General features: G+C 49.6%; 1 protein-coding gene across 1 annotated transcript; it reads left to right on the forward strand.

The window, feature by feature from the left end:
- Positions 1-1,614: 1,614 nt before the first annotated feature.
- PIPOX (pipecolic acid and sarcosine oxidase) lies at positions 1,615-14,763 on the forward strand. The gene is made up of 8 exons (XM_004746950.3): positions 1,615-1,790; positions 4,185-4,333; positions 11,780-11,993; positions 12,228-12,410; positions 12,916-13,068; positions 13,467-13,625; positions 14,220-14,295; positions 14,573-14,763. The coding sequence occupies exons 1-8, from the start codon at positions 1,677-1,679 to the stop codon at positions 14,701-14,703; spliced, it is 1,179 nt and encodes a 392-aa protein (XP_004747007.1). The 5' UTR covers positions 1,615-1,676; the 3' UTR covers positions 14,704-14,763.
- The last annotated feature ends 4,394 nt before the right edge of the window (positions 14,764-19,157 follow it).

A 19,157-nucleotide genomic window follows, 5' to 3' on the forward strand; every position in this document is an offset into this window, starting at 1 on the left:
TTGGCCGTAAAGAGATATTTCAGGGGTGCCTGGGTGGCTCAGCACGTTAAGCATCTGCCTTTGGCTTGGGTCATGATCCCGGAGTTCTGGTATTGAGTCCTGCATCAGGCTCCCTCCTCGGTGGGGAGCCTGCTTTTCTCTCTCCCTCTGCACCTTCCCCCAGCTCCTGCTCTCTCCCTCTCAAATTAAAAAAAAAATAATAAATAAAATAAAATAAAAAAGAGGTGTTTCAGGTATGGCTGTATACCCCAAAATTTCGTGGCTAAAATAACTGTTTCTTTTCTATCACAAGATTCTGTGGATCAGGAATTCAGGTGGGGCTTGGCTGGCTAATTTTCTTTCACGTGGCCTTAGTCGGGTCACTCAGCGGTACAGAGCTCGTGGCTGGGCTGAGCTGGGGGTCCAAGATGGCTTCCCTCGTCTGTCCGGCTCTCCATGCAGTCTCGGGGCCTCTGTACATGGTCTTTTCCACAGGCTGGTGGGACCTCTAAATGGTGGCTCAGGGCTCCAAGAGGAGCTGTAGGAACAGAAGAGGAAGTTCTCAGTGTCCTCAGGCCTGGGCCTGTGTCCCAGGGTCACTTCCGCTATGTTGGTCACACTGTCACAGAGCCCATGGTGGAGGAGTGACAAAGAATTGGGGACCATCTTTAATGTGCCCAAAGTGGAGATAAACATATGTCCTTCTAGGGCTGCAGGAATTCAACGAGGTGATGCGTACAGAGACAGATTTACCGTGAAGCTAACTTCAACCACAGGGCTCGTTAATTAGACAGTTTCTTTCTAGTCCCTAGCACCTAACTTTGGATTCATAAATTTTCTTTTCCTTTCCTTAAAGAAGATCCCCGAATTGTCTAAGAACCGGGCCCTAGAAATCCCAGCTCTGTCCTGAATGCATATAGTGGTACTTACTTAGCACACAGCCGGGCCCAGAGGGTGGCCGGCTCACTACAGGGCCCCTCTCTGCCGGGAGCTGGTGCCCAGTGCCCCCTCTGCATCAGGAGACATCTCCTCCTCTCCCTCTGTCCTTCCCATTTGTTCAAGATAATTTCTTCTCCTGTGCAAAAAATGAAAGTAAACCACACTAAGAATAATTTCATAATCACAAAACAGCCCTCCTGATTGTTTCCTGGGTCTACCCCTGACCTCGCCACCCGCGGGGGAGGTGGGCCTTACCCTGGGCAAAGTGCCAAGTCCTTAGCTAGGCCCTTTCAGAATCTCCAAAGGAAATCAGGCTGAAGGGAGGGAAGCCAGCAGGGGGAGGCAGCATTCCCGGTGCCCAGCTTGGTCTAGGAGGCATTGAAATTCCAGGGCCGAAGTCCCAGAGACAAAGATCATAATGAGACAGGAAGGTGGCATAGGAAGGACCATTTGCATGACAATAATTGAGCCAAGAATAGAAAGCTAGAGGGATACAAGGGTGAGGCCGGCAGCTGAGCTGGGCTAAACCTCGGAAATCAGACTACCCAGTCCCGCTCTGCGGGGGAGGTGGGGGCTGAGCCCTAGGCCAGGCTTTGCCTGGAGGGAGGAGCAGGGGAGAAGGACACAGCCCCGGGGGATTGTGGGAATGCTGGTCACGCTGGACTTTGCCCTACTCCTCCTCCTTTAGCCCCCAGCTTACTTTTGCTTGCTTTCTCCTTTGTGTGTGGGCTTTGTAGCTGTAGGGCTAAGCGGGCATCATGGCTGCTCAGAAAGATCTCTGTGATGCCATTGTGATCGGGGCAGGCATCCAAGGCTGCTTCACAGCATACCACCTGGCCAGACACGGGAAGAGGGTCATCCTGCTGGAGCAGGTACTGTGTCCCCTCTGCACTCCCCACTTTAGGGACTGTCCCTCCCTCCTCCTCTAGCGAGAAGTTTCCAGAGCCAGCAGGCTTTGGGGTGAGGCCAAAGGGTCTGACTGTCAAATTTTGTGCAATTTGCAGCTTTGCTGCCCGGTGTGTTTCATGACAATGCAAAGAGAGTTCTACCCTCCCTAAGACCCATATTGAGTTTCCAGGCACATTTCCTCCTTTTCCTGCCTCCTGGTTCCTGCCCTTGATCAAGAACTATCCCAGGTCGGGCGCCTGGGTCGCTCAGTAGGTTAAAGCCTCTGCCTCAGGTCATGATCCCCGGGTCCTGGGATTGAGTCCCGCATCCGGCTCTCTGCTCAGCGGGGAGCCTGCTTCCTCTCACTCTGCCTGCCTCTCTGCCTACTTGTGATCTCTGTCAAATAAGTAAATAAAATCTTAAAAAAAAAAAAAAAAGTATCCCAGGTCCTATTCTCTTCCTTCCTGCCACTCAGTTTCTTCTGTGCCAAAATGTTTGATCCAGCCCAGAAAAATAATCCGTTCTGCTTTGGGTTACCTTAAGTAAAAATAATTTTGCCCAGAGGGGAAAAGCTGATTTGTCAGCCTAAGAGGTAGGATTCTTCCCTGGGTTTCCCTGGCCTCACACCTTGGAACCCAGAGGAGCCTTCTGGGTTTTTTTTGTTTTTGTTTTTGTTTTTCCTGCTACCTCTACCTGTTGATAGCAGCCTTATTGTTTGATACACCAGGAATAAGTAGGTCTTATTTGTCATTATAGAGAAGGTGACCCCATGCAGTCTATTCTACTGTGATCACTGCACATGTTGGGGTCAGGGAGCTCTGTATCTCCAGGGTCCTTCCCAGGGCAGGTCCACGCAGACCACTTTCCAAGGGCTTCTATTCTCCCATCCTGCCTACGGCTATCCAGGTGGCTTTTGGTTCACTCTTCTTGGTAATGAACTGGGTTGGTTAGAAACCTTTTTTGTTTCTCTCTTGGTTTTCAGAAAGCCTAAGGGATTCCTGGTCTAACCTTGCAGGAAACTCTCCATCTTTTGCTAAATCCCAAGGTGGTTCCCTTGTCCCAAGAGATCGGAACCCACAGAGAAAAATCATCAGCTTCCTTGTCCAGAAAATGAAGGGAGTTATGGAAAACAGCCTGGAGTTTCCTCAAAAAGTTAAAAATAGAGCTACGCTACAATCAAGCAATTGCTCCCCTAGGTATTGGACCCCTAGGGTATAAAAATACAGATTTGAAAATGTACATGAATCTACGGCCATACCACCCTGAACGCGCCCGATATTGTCTGAAAATGTACATGCATCCCCAAGTTTAGAGTAGCATGATCAACAATAATCAAACTACGGAAAGCCCAAGTGTCCATCGACAGATGAATGGATAAAGAAGATGTGGTATATATATACAATGGAATATTACTCAGCCATCAAAAAATGAAACTCTTGCCATTTGCAGTGATGGGGATGGAGCCAGAGTGTATTATGCTAAGTGAAATAAATTAGTTAGAGAAAGACAAATACCATATGATTTCACTCATATGTGGATTTTTTTTTTTAATGTGTGGAATTTAAGAAACAAAACTGATGAACATATGGGAAGGGGGCAAAAAGAGAGGGAAACAAACCATAAGAGACTCTTAACGATAGAGAACAAACTGAGGGTTGACAGAGGGAGGTGGGCAGGGGATGGGCTGGCTGGGTGACGGGGATTAAGGAGGGCACTTGTGGTGATGAGCACGGGGTGTTATAGGCAAGTGATGAATCACTAACTTCTACTCCTGAAACTGATATTACACCATATGTTAACTAACTAGAATTTAAACAAAATTTTTGGGGAAAAAAAATAAGAAGGGGCTAGACTGGAATGATATCAAAGTTTCTTTCTGGTTATGCTCCTCAGGCGCCTGGGTGGCTCAGTCGGTTAAGCGTCTGTCTTCAGCTCACGTCATGATCCCAGGGTCCTGGGATCGAGCCCCACATCGGGCTCTCTGCTTCCTCCTCTCTCTCTGCGTGCCTCTCTGCCTACTTGTGATCTCTGTCAAATAAATAAATAAAATCTTTAAAAAAAAAACAGACAAAAAAACCAATTATGCTTCTCTATGAGACCAAGTGGGGAGGGGTTGCAGCAACATGACCAAAGACTAACTAACAGAAGGATTTAGGGAAGTGAGTAATGTTACCAAAAGGGAAGCTGAGTTAAGCTACTGAGAACATCTATGCTGTTGGCCAGATCAGTAACTTGGCCATAAAGGGAGACTGTATGGAAATATTTAAAGAATAAACGCTCCTGCCTGACAACACACAAGGAGCTAGCTCCTAAGCGGGGGAAGGGACCGTGTGCAAGGGGTAACAGCTTCGGTTGTCTCTCTTGTTCTCCATTTCCAGTTTTTTCTACCACACTCCCGAGGAAGCTCCCATGGGCAGAGCCGGATAATCCGGAGGGCATACCCCGAAGACTTTTACACCCAGATGATGGATGAGTGCTACCAGATATGGGCCCAGCTGGAGCGTGAGGCTGGGACCCAGTTACACAGGTTGGCAGGTGGGGGAATTGCTTGAATTGTGGGACCCAGGGCCTGGAGGAGCTTTGAGTAGGTGAGGCAGCAGGGCCATGAACACCGGAAGTGCAGTGGAGGGACACAGGGCCTCGGGACGTGCCAGACACATGGGCGTGTTCTGCTCACTGTCCTGATCGCCCTGTCGGTCAGTCCAGCTGGCTCCTGCCACACTCTGAGTGCCAGCAGTGGGTTCCCAGCACGTGTCCAAGGCCGGCAGAGCGGGTGTGGGGAAGATGACTGAAAAGACACTGGGAGCAGATACCCAGAGCTGGGGTTTGCCTCGGCATCTCGGTGTAGTCATCTGAGACTCTTTTAGGGAAGCGGTTGAAATAAAGGAAGAGGCTGCCATCTTCATTCTTTATATTCCTGCTAATAGCATAACCGGGTCCTCTCCCCTAGAGCGACCCCTATCATCCATTCATTTTCTCTGAATGCCTCTCCCTGTAGGCCTCCTCTTCAGACCCCATTGCTTGCTAGGGATCTCTGCTGTCCCCGTGGCTCTCTAACCCTTAAGATTCCTCTGCTCCCCCCAACTCCCGCCCACAACCTCCCCTGACCTTCCAAACACTCATGGGGAAGAAGGCAGATGATCCACGGCCCATAGAGAGCTTTAACCAACCCGCCCCACATCCCTTCCCACCGTCGCTGTGGCTCTTAACCGAACTTTCTACAAAACCTCAGCTCTATCCTAGAGGGTGGCAGTTATTTTAATGGCCAGGAACCAAGAGGTTACTGTTCTGTTGCAAAAACACCATTAACTTAAGAACAAAGTGAAATCCATTATGCAAATACAGCTAGGACAGCTAATTACAGATTTATTCCAGAGGCAGCTAATGTGCCCAGCACCCAAATAAAGGAGCATGTCTCACTGAAGGGTGGCCCAGCTAAACGACCCCCCTCTGTCAGCCATCTGTGAATACTGCTGAGTTTCGGGTACTAAAAGAGGTGGTGAGGCCTTGGAGGGCACCCTTCTCCCCAGCAGACAAGGAAGTAATGAAGAAATGATGTTAGGAGAGTCTCTGGAATCTTTCAGAGGGGACATGATTCTGGAGAACGGGCTTGAACTTGACTTTGTGCTCTACCTCTTACTGGCTGCGTGACATTGGAAAAGTTTGTGTACTTCTCTCTGCCTCATTTTTATTTCACAAGGCTTTGTGGAAGATTAAATGAGACTTTATCTGTAAGAGAAGGAGTGGGGAGGGGCAGAGAGCGAGGAAGAGAGAGACTATTAAGAAGGCTCCACGCCCAGATGAGCAGTTGTGGGGCTTGGTGTCACAACCCTGAGATCACGACCTGAGCTGAAATCAAGAGTCAGAGGCTTAACCAACTGAGCCACCCAGGTGCCCCTTAAACGAGACTCTCATGAAGTACTTGGCATAGAGCCTAGCCCCTTTCGATAAATGGCAGCTCGTTCTACCTATTTTGCACCAGCTGTATCCTATCTCCATTGCACAGGGAGGAAGAAGGGCAAGGGGAGACCGGTGGGATGCAGCACCTGTGGACGTCAAGGGGCATGGTGGTGGGAACAAGGGAAAGGAATGTTTGGGTAGAAGATTCTCATCTCGCCGTCCTCCTCTTGGCAGGAGGACAGGAATTTGGAAGGGCTGTGGGACCCGGGGGACCTAGCTCTACATGTCAGCTCTGACACATTTAGGTGTGTATGTGTGTGGTTTGGAGCAAGTTGTTTAACCTCTGTGAGACTCAGCGTTCTCACCTGTAAAGGAGGGGTGCGGATTTCATGGGACTATGGTGAGGATGAGTCGGTGAAAGGCTTCGAGTGGTATTGACCAGTCCTTCGTCATCACCATCACCGCCATCATCCTGTATTTAGCGCTCGTGATAAGAAACTAAGGTTGTTTATTTATTTATTTATTTTTAAGATTTGTATTTATTTATTTGTCACAGAGAGAGAGCGAGCACAGGCAGAATGGCAGGCAAAGTCAGAGGGAGAGGCAGGCTCCCTGTGGAGCAAGGAGCCCGATGTGGGACTCGATCCTAGGACGCTGGGATTATGACCTGAGCCGAAGGCAGCTGCTTAACCCACTGAGCCACCCAGGCGTCCCACTAAGGCTGTTTTAGAAGTGCTCAATAGGGGGGTGCCTGGATAGCTCAGTGGGTTAAGCCTCTGCCTTCCGCTCAGGTTATGATCTCGGCGTCCTGGGATTGCGCCCCGCATTGGGTTCTCTGCTCAGTGGGGAGCCTGCTTCCCTCTCTCTCTGCCTGCCTCTCTGCCTACTTGTGATCTGTCAAATAAATAAATAAAATCTTAAAAAAAAAAACCAAACTCAATGCATGTTAAGTCACTTAATTCTCCCCATAACCTATGAAAGGGTTGCTACCGAGCCGTGAGGGTCTTAACCTGTTAGTGCAAATCGCAAGCCCTATTCTTCTTAGTCTAGAATAGGGCTTGGTGGACTTTTTCCAGAATGGCCGCATAGTATTTTAGACTTCGCAGACTGTATGGTCTCTGTTGTAACTGTTCAACTCTGCCGATTACCCAGTGCTGCCATTGTAGTGGTCAAGCAGCCCCAGGTGATGCATAAATAAATGAGCATAGGTGTGTGCCAATAAAACTTTATTCATGGATGCTGAAATTTCATTCACTTTTCGTGTCGCAAAATATTCTTTTTAAATCAACCACTAAAAAATATAAAAATCATCTTGGCTTGTATGACAAACAAGAAAAGTTGGTAGACCTGATCTGGTGCCTGGGTCATAGTCTGCTGGCTGGTTTAGAAGATAGTGCAGACTGGTGACCTTGTCCATCCCCTCTGTTCAACAAACTGATGTCTAAATCATTCCGGGTCGAAAGACTGCTAATATATATTTAAAGCCAGGAACATATCGTAGACCCTCTGCAAAGACCATTCTGATGCCTTACCTTCCCAGTTATGAAAAATGAAGAGTAAAGTGAATGTGCTTTGGAAAATCGTTCAAGCTCTACAGGGGGCTAGGTGTTGCCATTATTATTATTACCATTATCATTATCAAGTCCTTTCTCGTGGCTAATCAGATTTACACGGGCACACTCATCTATTTGGTTCTTTGACTCAGGAACACAGAATGGATACTTCCCATTTCAGTCCCTTTAGCTTTTGTTCTTGATTCTGATTTTCTAAATGATTCATCATCTTCGTGGTTCTTACTCTCCTAGGTGCTGCTGGGAGAACGAGCACAACATCATAATCTAACTGATAGATACGAGTGTATTTTCTCAAGGCTATTTGATGGTGATAACAAACAAACAAACAAGTATCTTCGGGAGGTGGTCGCTAAGGCAGCTGTCCGATTCTTTATATTCTGTTCTGCCTCTTTCCGTGATAGTGGCATACTCAGCCTGGGTGGGCTCAGGGTATTTGCATAGATGCCGGGTACAGACGACCCGTGTGTCAGATCACAAGGTCTGAGTGTTTTGTGATGTGTACAGCCGGGTACCCTGATGCCACCAGCAAATCCCAGCTCTGGGGCCCATCTCTCGCTTGCCCCGCCTTCTCCCTTTGAGTCCTAATATCTAGCTCCTGACCCAGGCTGCCCCTGCTTAACTGACAATATCAGACAAGATCACAGCCGTAGGCAATACAGCTGCTGGCAGAACCTGGCGGGGGCCCCCTCCGCAGCTGCTGCTTCCTGTGTCTGTGAAGTGTCTGGCTTGTCAGCCACATCCCCTCCCCGGAGCAGTCTTTGTTAACCAATTCCACCTCGGCCCACTGAGCGGAAGATGAAAGCCAAGAGCTCCTCCAAAACCAACAAAGACAGCAGCCATTACTGAGTCTCTTCCCCAAGGTGACTCTGGGAGCCTGCTTGACTGGCATTTTTTAACCCCCGGTGGGGGAAGTGGGAGCCAGGGATGGGAGGTGGCAGGTGCAGGGAGAGCTCTGTGCCCCTCCCGGTGGCTCCCTTCTCCATGCGGCCTCCGGTCCTGCTGTAGTAACAGATGGAAATCCCTGATCACCAGCTCCTTACATCACGTCCGAGGCTTAGTCGGCTAGAGGAGCCAACAAGACCCTTGGGAGGATTCTTCAATGACCTCTTCCTCGTGCTGGATCCAGCTAGGGCTGGAGGAAGGCACAGCTCATACCTCATTCTCTGTGCTCAGCTGGTGGCGTGCTGGGAGCTGCGCTCTTTCCAAGGGTCCCTGACAACCCAGTCTTACTTCAAGGAGCTTCTTTCTAGGCCAGCCCTGACCAGGCATTTCCTGGACCTTTCTTCTTTTTCCATTTTTTTTTTTTTTTTTTTTTTTTTTACGATGGCCTTGTCTCTTCTCATTCCTCTCCTCCCAAACTTTTGTAGCCTAGGTCTGAGTCGAAAAAGACAGGAGGGAGGCCCAGAGCACAGGGGTGAGAAATTGGTGCAGAACGAGCCGTCTGTTTATTGGGATCTAGGAAAAGCCATTAAGAAAATAAGCACTTAAATGATTTTCAATCTGCCCGTGGAAGTCATCTATCTTCATACTGGGGAGAAAAGGCCCATTCTCTGATCCCGGTTTTGACTGACTGATTTCCAATTCTCGAAGCATTTCCCACAGGAGCCTCTCACCTATCTCCCATAATGACAGGCCTTTGCATTCGCAGGCAGTGTTTTACATTTATTTCCGATTTGCTCATAATGGTCAAAAATCTCTCTCCAATCCGAGGCATTTCTCCAGCAGTGCACGGTTTCCCTCAGGCCAAATAGCTCAGCTGTGATCCACGGAAAATGAGAATTTCCCAAACGCATCTTCGGACTAGGGGAGGGTCCAGCATCACAAATTCAGATGGAAAATTTCCCACTGTTAGATCAATATCTGGGCTAAGAAATAAATGCCACAGGGGCAGAGAGCTGGAGCAAAATGATTACAATCAGCACAATTACATTCACCGGCAGAATCAGCTCACTGATGACTCCCGGGGATGGGAGCTCCGGCTTCATACACCATGGGACGGCTTGGGAATTAGAACATCACTCAGCATTTCAGAATTCGACAGATTGGTCTGTTGTCTTGGCTTGAGTTTGTTTTCCCCATACAGCACCTTCCTGTACGAGGAGTTCGGACTTCAAGGAAAGAAGGAAGGAAGGGGGGGAGGGAAAGAGGAAGGGAGGAAGGGTGGAAGGGAAGGAGCTAAACTGTAGGGTACGTGGGAGACCATGGTGGGTATACTGCAGGCAGGGGTTGGGATAGGCTGCTCTGAGATTCCTGAGCCAGGGATCTGACAGGGTAACTGCGAAGGTGAGGGTTAAGCCCATCTTCCCCAGAATCCCATCCAGCTCCAACCGCATCCAGTAAAAATGGCTCAGGGTCATGCACTTGCGTGACTTCTTAAGGATCCCCTTTACCTGACTGAGGAGTGTCCTAGGCAAGTTTTCATTACCTGAGAACCAATCTGAAAGTCCTTTGGGGGGCCATGGGGAAAGGCCCCTGCTGGCTAGTGGGTATTCAACAGCATCTTCCTTCTGCAAAGCTTTGAAGAGGCAGAGGCGCTCAATTCTTTTTGCCGGTGCTCAGTGCTGGGTAGGCGGGGGCCATGGCGAATGGATTGGGCACGCTGCGCGGCTCTGTGTACTGACACCGGCCCCAGGGCCCGCTGTGTCCCTACCCCCTCCCAATCTTCTCTTTAATCCCCCCAACCAGATAATGTGGGATTTGGAAGCATGTAATATCCATGAGACTCCATTATAGGCTATTACGAGCTTTATACACAGTACCTGGGGGATGTACCAGGCTGATGCTGGTCACCGCAGCTGCTGAAAGGGAGAGGGACTGCGGCAATGGTCCCAAGGGCCGAAGTGACCCTTACATTGTTCAGATCCGTTCCCACCGAAAGTATAGATCGGCTCTGGTCTCTCACAACAGAGAGACAGGAAATATTAAAGAAAAACAGCGTTCCCTCCCCTAGAGAGTAAGAAGCAGAAAGGGAAGTAGAGGGAGGAAGAAAACCATAGAGGTTTTCTGGGATCGAGCCCTCTGCTGGAACCCTCAGAGACCACCTCCTGGTGTTTCTGCACGAGGGTGCTGTCCGCATGCATTTCGGCGGGATCTCACTGAACTTTGCAGGGTCAGCCCACTTAATGTGAGGAGCCACGCCCAGGCATTGTGGCAACTTAAAAAATGACCCATGCCTGGTCACTGTGTCCCAGGGTCGGGGCGGGAGCACCAATAGGTCAGCCGGCATGCATTACAGAGGAATCTGGGGGCTGGAGCAGTAGGCAACCCAAACATCAGGAGGCGTCTGCCCAGACAGGACCCAGAGCTCAGTCTCCTAGTTTAGGATCCTTTCCAGGAAACAGACAGCCTCAGAGGGGGACCTGAGAGATGCACAGCAAGGGACAGAACATGATAGAGGGGAAAAGGCCTGCAGGAAAAGAAAGAGCAGGGAGGTGGAGGAGGGGGGAAAGAGGATAAAGAATCAAGATCAGGGGCACCTGCGTGGCTCAGTCGGTTGGGTTTCTGCCTTCGGATAGGGTCATGGTCCCTGGATCCTGGGATCAAGCTCCCTCTCCCACTTCCCTCCCCGCTTCTCATGTGTATTCTGTCTGTCCCAAATAAATAAAATCGTAAAAAAAAAAAAAAAAAAAGGATCGAGATCAGAAAAGTGAATGGGCCAGGGGATGGAGGAAGAGGAAGAAACACCTACCACTTTCTAGTGCAGCGATAAGAGGATTTCCGATGTCTGCCCTCCAGGGAGGGATGGATCCTGAGAGGATGGAGGGACAAGCAAACCAATAGTGAGAGCCAGGGAACTTGGGAGTGGGCAGGCAGTCAGCTCAGGAATACTGAATGGGACCCTAATGACAGCATTGAGATGACTTTACCAGTTCTTTTTATTTTATAACATATAAATATATATACATATGTATATATATATTTAAAGATTTTATTTACTTACTTAGCAGAGAGAGGGAACACAAGCAGGGGGAGTGGGGGAGAGGGAGAAGCAGGCTTCCTACTGAGCAGGGAGCCCAGTGCAGGGCTCTATCCCAGGATGCTGGGATCATGACCTGAGCCGAAGGCAGACGCTTAACGACTGAGTCACTCAGGGGCCCCTTAAGTATATTTTTTAAAGATTTAAAGAGAGAGAGAGAGAGAGAGAGAGCTTGCATGAGCATGAGCAGGGGGAGGGACAGAGGGAGAGAATCTCAGCAGATTCCCTGCTGAGCTTGGAGCTCCACACGGGCTTGATCCGTGACCCATGAGATCATGACCTGGACCTAAACCAAGAGTCAGACGCCCAACCAACTGAGCCACCCAGGCACCCCCATTTTTTTTTTTTTAATCTTTCGCAGAAGGCTCCATGCTCCACTGACTGAGCCAGCGAGGTGCCCTGACTTTACCAGTTCTTTGCACAGTGTCCCTTGATGGGACCCTTGCTGAAGAATGAGAGTGAATGGCCCAGGGCCCTGACTCATACCCTCACCCATAGGCCTTTATTTATTTATTTATTACAGGCAGACTGGGCTACTGCTGCTGGGAATGAAGGAGAATTCAGAATTAAAAACCATCCAGGCCACTTTGTCTCGACAAGGGGTGGAACACCAGTGTCTCTCGGCTGAGGAACTAAAGCAATGTTTCCCCAATGTTCGGTTGGCCAGGGGAGAAGTGGGGCTCTTGGACAAGTCTGGAGGGGTTCTCTATGCAGACAGGGCCCTCAGAGCCCTCCAGGTAATACGTACAACATGTGGGGCAAGGTGGCCGACGAGGGCCTTCACCCTGCTGGGTTTATTCTGGACTTTTGGGGCAAGGCACTTTATATATGCTGCTAGGCCTTGTCACTATGGGACAGGAGGTCTGGAGTCTGTGCTGTCTGTTCCCCCGGAAGTGAGGGACTCTTGTTCACCAGGGTGAACCATACAGAGAGCTAACTCATTTTGCCCATCCCTGCCGCTGCCCTTTCAGGATGCAATTCAACGTCTCGGAGGCCTAGTGCGTGATGGAGAGAAGGTGGAAGAGATAAAACCAGGGCAACCCATCACAGTGAGAAGTACTTCCAGGAGCTACCAAGCCAGAAGCTTGATCATCACAGCAGGTCCTTGGACCAACCGGCTCCTCCGTCCCCTGGGAATTGAGCTGCCCCTCCGGGTAAGGAGTCACTGGAAGCCCGAGAATTGGTGCCTAAGAGAAGATGCCTGGGAGTCCGATGGACTCAAGGTTGAGTCCCGGAACTGCTGCTTGCCGGTGGACGAACGTGGGCTGATTAGTTCCCCTCAAGAGCCTCAGTTTTATAACATGTAAAATGGGGATTGGACTGTTGGAGAATTAAATGATCGAATCAATAGAAAGCCCTTGGGAACTCACTAAATCTGAGGCATTAGTAAGTGCTGGAGAGAGAAGTAGGGCTGAGTGCAGTTGTGGGAGACTAAGTCTGGGGGAGGAGACAGAGATGTGGAGATCTTTATGTTTCATATTAAAATGGAATAGATCACTGATGTATCCTGGGTAAAACAGGATAGACAGGTTAAGGGAGGCATCCAGGCATCCAGGCTTGTATTCAAGAGCTATAGGATCTCAGAAGAAACTGTTCTCACCGTCTGGACAGTTTCATGGCTTTCCCCCTTCATCTCCCACTTCCTCTTTCTGCTTCAAGACCCTGCGGATCAATGTGTGTTACTGGCGAGAGAAGGTTCCTGGAAGCTATGGTGTGTCCCAGGCCTTTCCTTGCTTCCTGGGGCTGGGCCTCAGCCAGGCTCCCCACCACATCTATGGGCTGCCTTCCGGAGAGTACCCAGGGCTGATGAAGGTGAGCAGAAAGGCCCACCCACCCCCCACCCTCAGATCTGGGGCAGCTGCTCTAACTCCCCTTTCAACAGATTCCAGGGATCCCCCAGCAGCAGGAGCGGAGAACACTTCCCTCTTCGTTATTTGCAATGCAAGACACCCCACCCCCCAAGCTGTCCGGAGGCCCAATAAAGGGAACCCTTCCTTGGCAAACATGGGGCTGTGGGTGGGGTGGGGGGGCAGTGTAGAAGGAACAGCCAAGGGAACCTCCTGTGGTGACAAACGGCATCTGTCAGGGCTGGGGATGGCTGGGATGATGGATGGGGGCACTCGGTGCACGAGTCTGCCCCCTGGGCTGGGTGGGTGTTCGGGAAGGCCCAGCCCCTCTCTGCTGCTCACACTGCTCTGATTGGGAGCTAGGTCTGCTATCACCACGGCAACAATGCAGATCCTGAGGAGCGGGACTGCCCGGAAGCATTCTCAGAAACCCAAGACATCCACATTCTGAGCCGCTTTGTTAGAGATCACTTACCTGACCTAGAGCCCAAACCTGCCATTATGGAGCGCTGCCTGTATACGGTAAGGGTGTGGGCAGCCTGGCCAGGCCCGGCCCCTTCACCGCCTGGGGAACAGGGGAAGGAGACAGACTCTGCACAGCTCGGGCTTGCTGCTGTTTGACCCCTGACCTGGTAGGTGACTTGAAACGAATGACTTTTTTCCGTGGGTTTGGTTCCTCTCCATATCAGAGAGGACCCATGAGAGGTTTTCATATTCCTTTTCATTAGCAGGCTAGGCTTATGCCTGGCAGCCCCTCACGACGTTTCCCAGAAGAGCTCTAAAAGATTTTTTGGCAAGATGTTCTAGTTGAACAGGCCGTAGGGACGAAGAGAAGAGACAGATGTCACCAGAGCCCGAGGCGTCTTGGCTAAAGTTAGTTTATATGCATTCACTGAGCACCTACTGGGTTCATAGCCCTGGATGAGCGGAGAGGCAGATGGACAAATGAGAAAGACTGTCGCCCCCGGAGGGGGCGCTGGCATGCAGAACACATTCCCGTGCCCCGTTCCCATTCTTTCTGGAAAGCAACCCAGCCTCTTCCCCTCCCCCCGAACCTGCAGTTCTTCCTTCTCCCTTCTCTCCTCGAAGGACAACAGTGTGATTGTTTCTTTCTAGAACACCCCAGATGAGCACTTTGTTCTTGATCGCCACCCGAAGTATGACAACATTGTCATTGGTGCTGGATTCTCTGGTGAGCCTGAGTGGGACAGGATGTGCCTCAAAGCCCATCTATCTCACTGCCAGGCAAAATGGCGTCTTCTACACTCTGGGCTGGCCAAGGCCTAGACTTGAGTGTACAAAGGGGCTGGGTGAGCAGACAGAGAAGAAGAGGTACTTCTGTTGGGAGGCAACTTCCCATGTTGGGATGTGGACCAAGAAGAGAGTTAGCCCAATTTGGGGAGAGGGTGGTAGACATCTAGGCCATTGTCCCTGAGGATGCCTAATCTCACCTTCTCTCCTTTACGTAGGACATGGATTCAAGCTCTCCCCTGTTGTGGGGAAGATCCTGTATGAATTAAGCATGAAATTAACACCATCCTATGACTTGACACCTTTTCGAATGAGCCGCTTCCCTGGCCTGGGTAAAGCCCACCTTTGACCCCTGGCCATCTTTAAACTCTGGCTATTAAATGGCAGCCTGTTCTCTTGTCTCTCTTGAGTCCCCTGTCAACAGCGGATGATTGAATCGACCTTCTTTCTCTGGCCAGCTCCCTGTCCCACTATTTTCTTGCTTTCAGAAGGTCAACCAGATATTCTATCATCACCAAGTAGCAAGGACCTTTGAGACGGATGTCTCAATCAGGAGGATGCCCAGGGACTGGCTCAGGGAACCCAAGCAGTTATTAGAATTGTCTTCCATGAGACATTTATAAACTTGGGGTGGTTTAACTGAAGCGGCCCAGGGGAGGGTAAATAAGATGACGTGTAGATCACTACTGCCTTTGGAGTTCCTTTTCCTAAAACTAGAGCCACCCTCCATCACAACCCCAGCCCCACAAATCTGGCTCACCTTGGGTGCACAATAAATGTTTGTTGAAAAAACCGTGTTGAATAAGCAAAGAAATGAAGAGCTGCATTGCATTCAAGTCTGCGGTGGGCTTTCTTCTCCATGCGACCTTACTTCTTAGAGACTCTTGTTGTCTAAATCAGCGCCAGAGTCCATAACCCCAAGAATTCTTGGGGTCTTTATCCCCTCAGTGCCCTGTACCCTCTTTCCCTGGATCCTTTGTCTGGTCCTCATTCTCTCTCTAGCTCTGTAAAGAGGCTTAGCTCCCCAGTCTCTCATTAGGGTGTATTGTCAGGTCCTTATGAAGATGGAGCTGTTATACCAGAAAGGAAGAGAGAGACACACTCGCTTAGAAACCCTGTTCAATGTTTGAATGTTAAATGTGCCATTTTATTATCATTAGGATTGCTCCCACTTAATGAAACGGCATTAGCACCGAGTTGGCTGCCCTCCTTGCACTAATTACTTTGGAAGGGAACAGGCTCATAACGACCCCAGGGTGGGTGGGGGAGTGAGGGGTGGAAACCTGGACTTGGGGGATGTGTGCTGGGCAGAGACCCCTGGGGGAGCATCTCTGGACCAGGCTGGTTTGACCTGAGAGCTTGCCTGCTCCGGGGAGGAAAAGGAAAAACCCTGCGACTGGTTGGGGCAGAAATGTGAGAAGGCGGCCCTGAGGGGGAAGAGTGGGAAATGGGAGTAGGAGTAAAAATATCCCCAAAGGAAAGACAACACAGAGGGAATTGCCTCATAGGCCTAGGCACACGGATCCACCCTGATTTCTCCAGGGTATTTTAAAAGCCAGACAGCGTCCCCAGCCCCCTGCCGGGTCTGCATCTTGGGTGCTCTCAGAGGCTCCCCGAACCTCAGCCTCCACAAAATGGGACTAATCACATCTGTAAAGTCGGAATAATGCGCCACAATGTGGATGAGCCTTGCAGACGTGCTGCTAAGTGAAATAAACCAGACACAAAAGGACAGACCCTGGAGGGTTCCATGGACAGCAATCTGATGCAAAAGGACGGGAGGTGGAATGGTTGCCTGCAGGGGCTGGGGAGAGGGGGCACAGGAGACATTAGTGTTTAATGGACACAGGGTTTCAGTTTGGGAAGATAAAGACGTTCGGCCGATGGATGGTGGTGATGGTCTGGATGATGTGGGAAAGAGGTTAGGGTTCCAAACTGACAGCCAAGATAGAATTCTTGAGACATGTTTGGTGCCAAAAGGTGGTTTTATTAAAGCACGGGGACAGGACCCTTGGGCAGAAAGCCGAGCTGGGGTCCTGAGGACTGGAGGATTATGTACTTTCAAGTTGGGAGGGGGTTAGGAATGGCGTAAGCCTCCCAGGTATTTTGGAAACGAGGTATTCTGGATTTTTTTTTTTTTTTTTTTTTTTTTTTTTTTTTTTTTTTTTTTTTTTTTTTTTTTTAAAGATTTTATTTATTTATTTGACAGAGAGAAATCACAAGTAGATGGAGAGGCAGGCAGAGAGAGAGAGAGAGGGAAGCAGGCTCCCCACTGAGCAGGGAGCCCGATGTGGGACTCGATCTCAGGACTCTGAGATCATGACCTGAGCCGAAGGCAGCGGCTTAACCCACTGAGCCACCCAGGCGCCCTCTGGATTTTTTTTTAAAAAAGATTTTATTTATTTATTTGACAAGTAGGCAGAGAGAGGCAGGCAGAGGGGCGGGGGTGGGGTGGGGGGGGGGAGCAGGCTTCCCGCTGAGCAGAGAGCCTGATGCAGAGCTTGATCCCAGGACCCTGGGATCACGACCTGAGCTGAAGACAGAGGCTTAACCCACTGAGCCACCCAGGTGCCCCAGTTTCCTGGATCTTGAGGGGTCTAGCTCTTGTTGGGAAAAGGTCATTTATTACTGTTTAGTAAACCCTCAGTCATGAGACCCTTCAGAGGTATATCGGTGGTTCCTATGCTTGGGGGATGATTGCCAACATGTATCTTGGGGTGGGGTGGGTAGAGATAAAGGAAGTTTCCAAAGGAATTTTTATATGTTAAAGAAGACTTACAGGATCCTGGAGGGTTGGGCTAAGATTGTCTTTTGCCTTTAGCAAGGTATTAACATCCAGGAAGCTGAGGCCGTAGAGGAATGTCCCTAGCCTGTTTCAAGGACTTGTCAATGGGCTGTAGATAGTAAGGAAATGTAATGATTTTTTTTCTGCCTTTGTTTCCCACATCAGTTTCACACCATTTAAAAAAAATAATTTTTAAATTAAAAGCCAGATTTTATTTATTTATTTGACAGAGAGAGACACAGCAAGAGAGGGAACACAAGCAGGGGGAGTGGGAGAGGGAGAAGCAGACTTCCCATGGAGCAGGGAGTCTGATGTGGGGCTCCATTCCAGGACCCTGGGATCATGACCTGAGCCGTTAATCACTGAGCCACCCAGGTGCCTCCCACAAAACCATGTTTTAATCACATCGCAAATGTGGTTTGAAGGTACTTACTACCTAAGGGAGGGTACTTAGGGGTGCCCGGATGGTGAGTCAGTTAGGCGTCTGACTCAGTTTCGGCTCAGGTTGTGATCTCAGGGTCATGAGATTATCTCTGGAGTCTGGCTCATGTCCAGCGGGGAGTCTGCTTAAGACTCTCTCTCCCTGGGGTGCCTGGGTGGCTCAGTGGATTGAGCCTCTGCTTTCGGCTAAGGTCATGATCCCAGGGTCCTGAGATTGAGCCCTGCATTGGGCTCTCTGCTCCGCAGAGAGCACTTCCTCCTCTCTCTCTGCCTGCCTCTCTGCCTACTTGCTATCTGTCAAATAAATAAATAAAATCTTTAAAAAAAAAAAAAAAAGACTCTCTCTCCCTTGGGGCGCCTGGGTGGTTCAGTGGGTTAAGTCTCTGCCTTCAGTTCAGGTCGTGGTCCCTGGGTCCTGGGATCCAACCCTGCATGGGGCTCTCTGCTCAAAAGGGAGCCTGCTTCCCCCTCTCCCTCTGCCTGACTCTCTCTCTCTGTGTGCCAAATAAATAATAAATAAAATCTTAAAAAAAAAAAAAAAAGACTCTCTCTTCTGCCTTCTGCACACTGCCCCAATAATAAATCAATAAATCTTTAAAAGAGAGAGAGAGAGAGTGCACTTAATGCTATGGAACTGTTACACTTAAAAATGATTAAAATGATACATTTCATGTTTTGTATGATACATTTCATGCTTTGTATTCCCATTAAAAAAATGGGAATAATAATACAGACTAACTTGGGTGGCTCAGTGGGTTAAGCTGCTGCCTTCGGCTCAGGTCATGATCTCAGGGTCCTGGGATCGAGTCCCTCATGGGGCTCCCTGCTCAGCAGGGAGCCTGCTTCCCTCTCTCTCTCTGCCTGCCTCTCTGTCTACTGTGATCTCTCTCTGTCAAATAAATAAATAAATGAAATCTTTAAAAAAATAATAATAATACGGACTAACTTTACAAGAGTGTGTGGGGATCGAATGAGATCATTTATCCCATCCACAAATATTTACTGAAATTCCACAATGTGGTGGGGACTGTACTGAGTATTGTGGATGTACCTGTGAACAAAATTTTGCTCTTGTGGTGTTCACCCAGTCCAGTGAGAAGACATATAAACAATATGTATGAGTAAATGATATCCTAATGTGGAAGGTGACAAGTGTGTTGGGAAAAAGAACAGGGCAGGGAAGGCAGAGGATGCTGGGGGAGGGGTGCCCTCTGCCACAGTAGTGATCGGGGTGATGGGGTGATGGTCGTCTTGGGGGGGGACACACAGTGGGGATGGGCATTGGAGCAACCCCTGGAAGAGAGGGAGCACACCATGAGGAGATCGGGATATGTACAGGAGCATGTGGTCAGCTGTAAAGCGAGGTATTGTGTTATTACCAAGAGAGAGAAAAATGGGGTACAGAGATCATTGGAGGAACATGCCATCTTTCAGGCTGGCAAAATTGGGGAGAAAGGGTGTTGGGAACCTCTCCTTCTCTTTCAACGGCTTCCTGCCCGTAGTTCCCTCTGCCTCTGCTTCTCCCAGTATGGCCCTCCTCCCCCAGCCAGCTGCAGCTCCCCTTCCAAAATATCCAG

The sequence above is a fragment of the Mustela putorius genome, unplaced genomic scaffold, assembly GCF_011764305.1.
Source record: "Mustela putorius furo isolate JIRA1106 unplaced genomic scaffold, ASM1176430v1.1 tig00003962_pilon_pilon_pilon, whole genome shotgun sequence".
Taxonomy (NCBI): domain Eukaryota; kingdom Metazoa; phylum Chordata; class Mammalia; order Carnivora; family Mustelidae; genus Mustela; species Mustela putorius.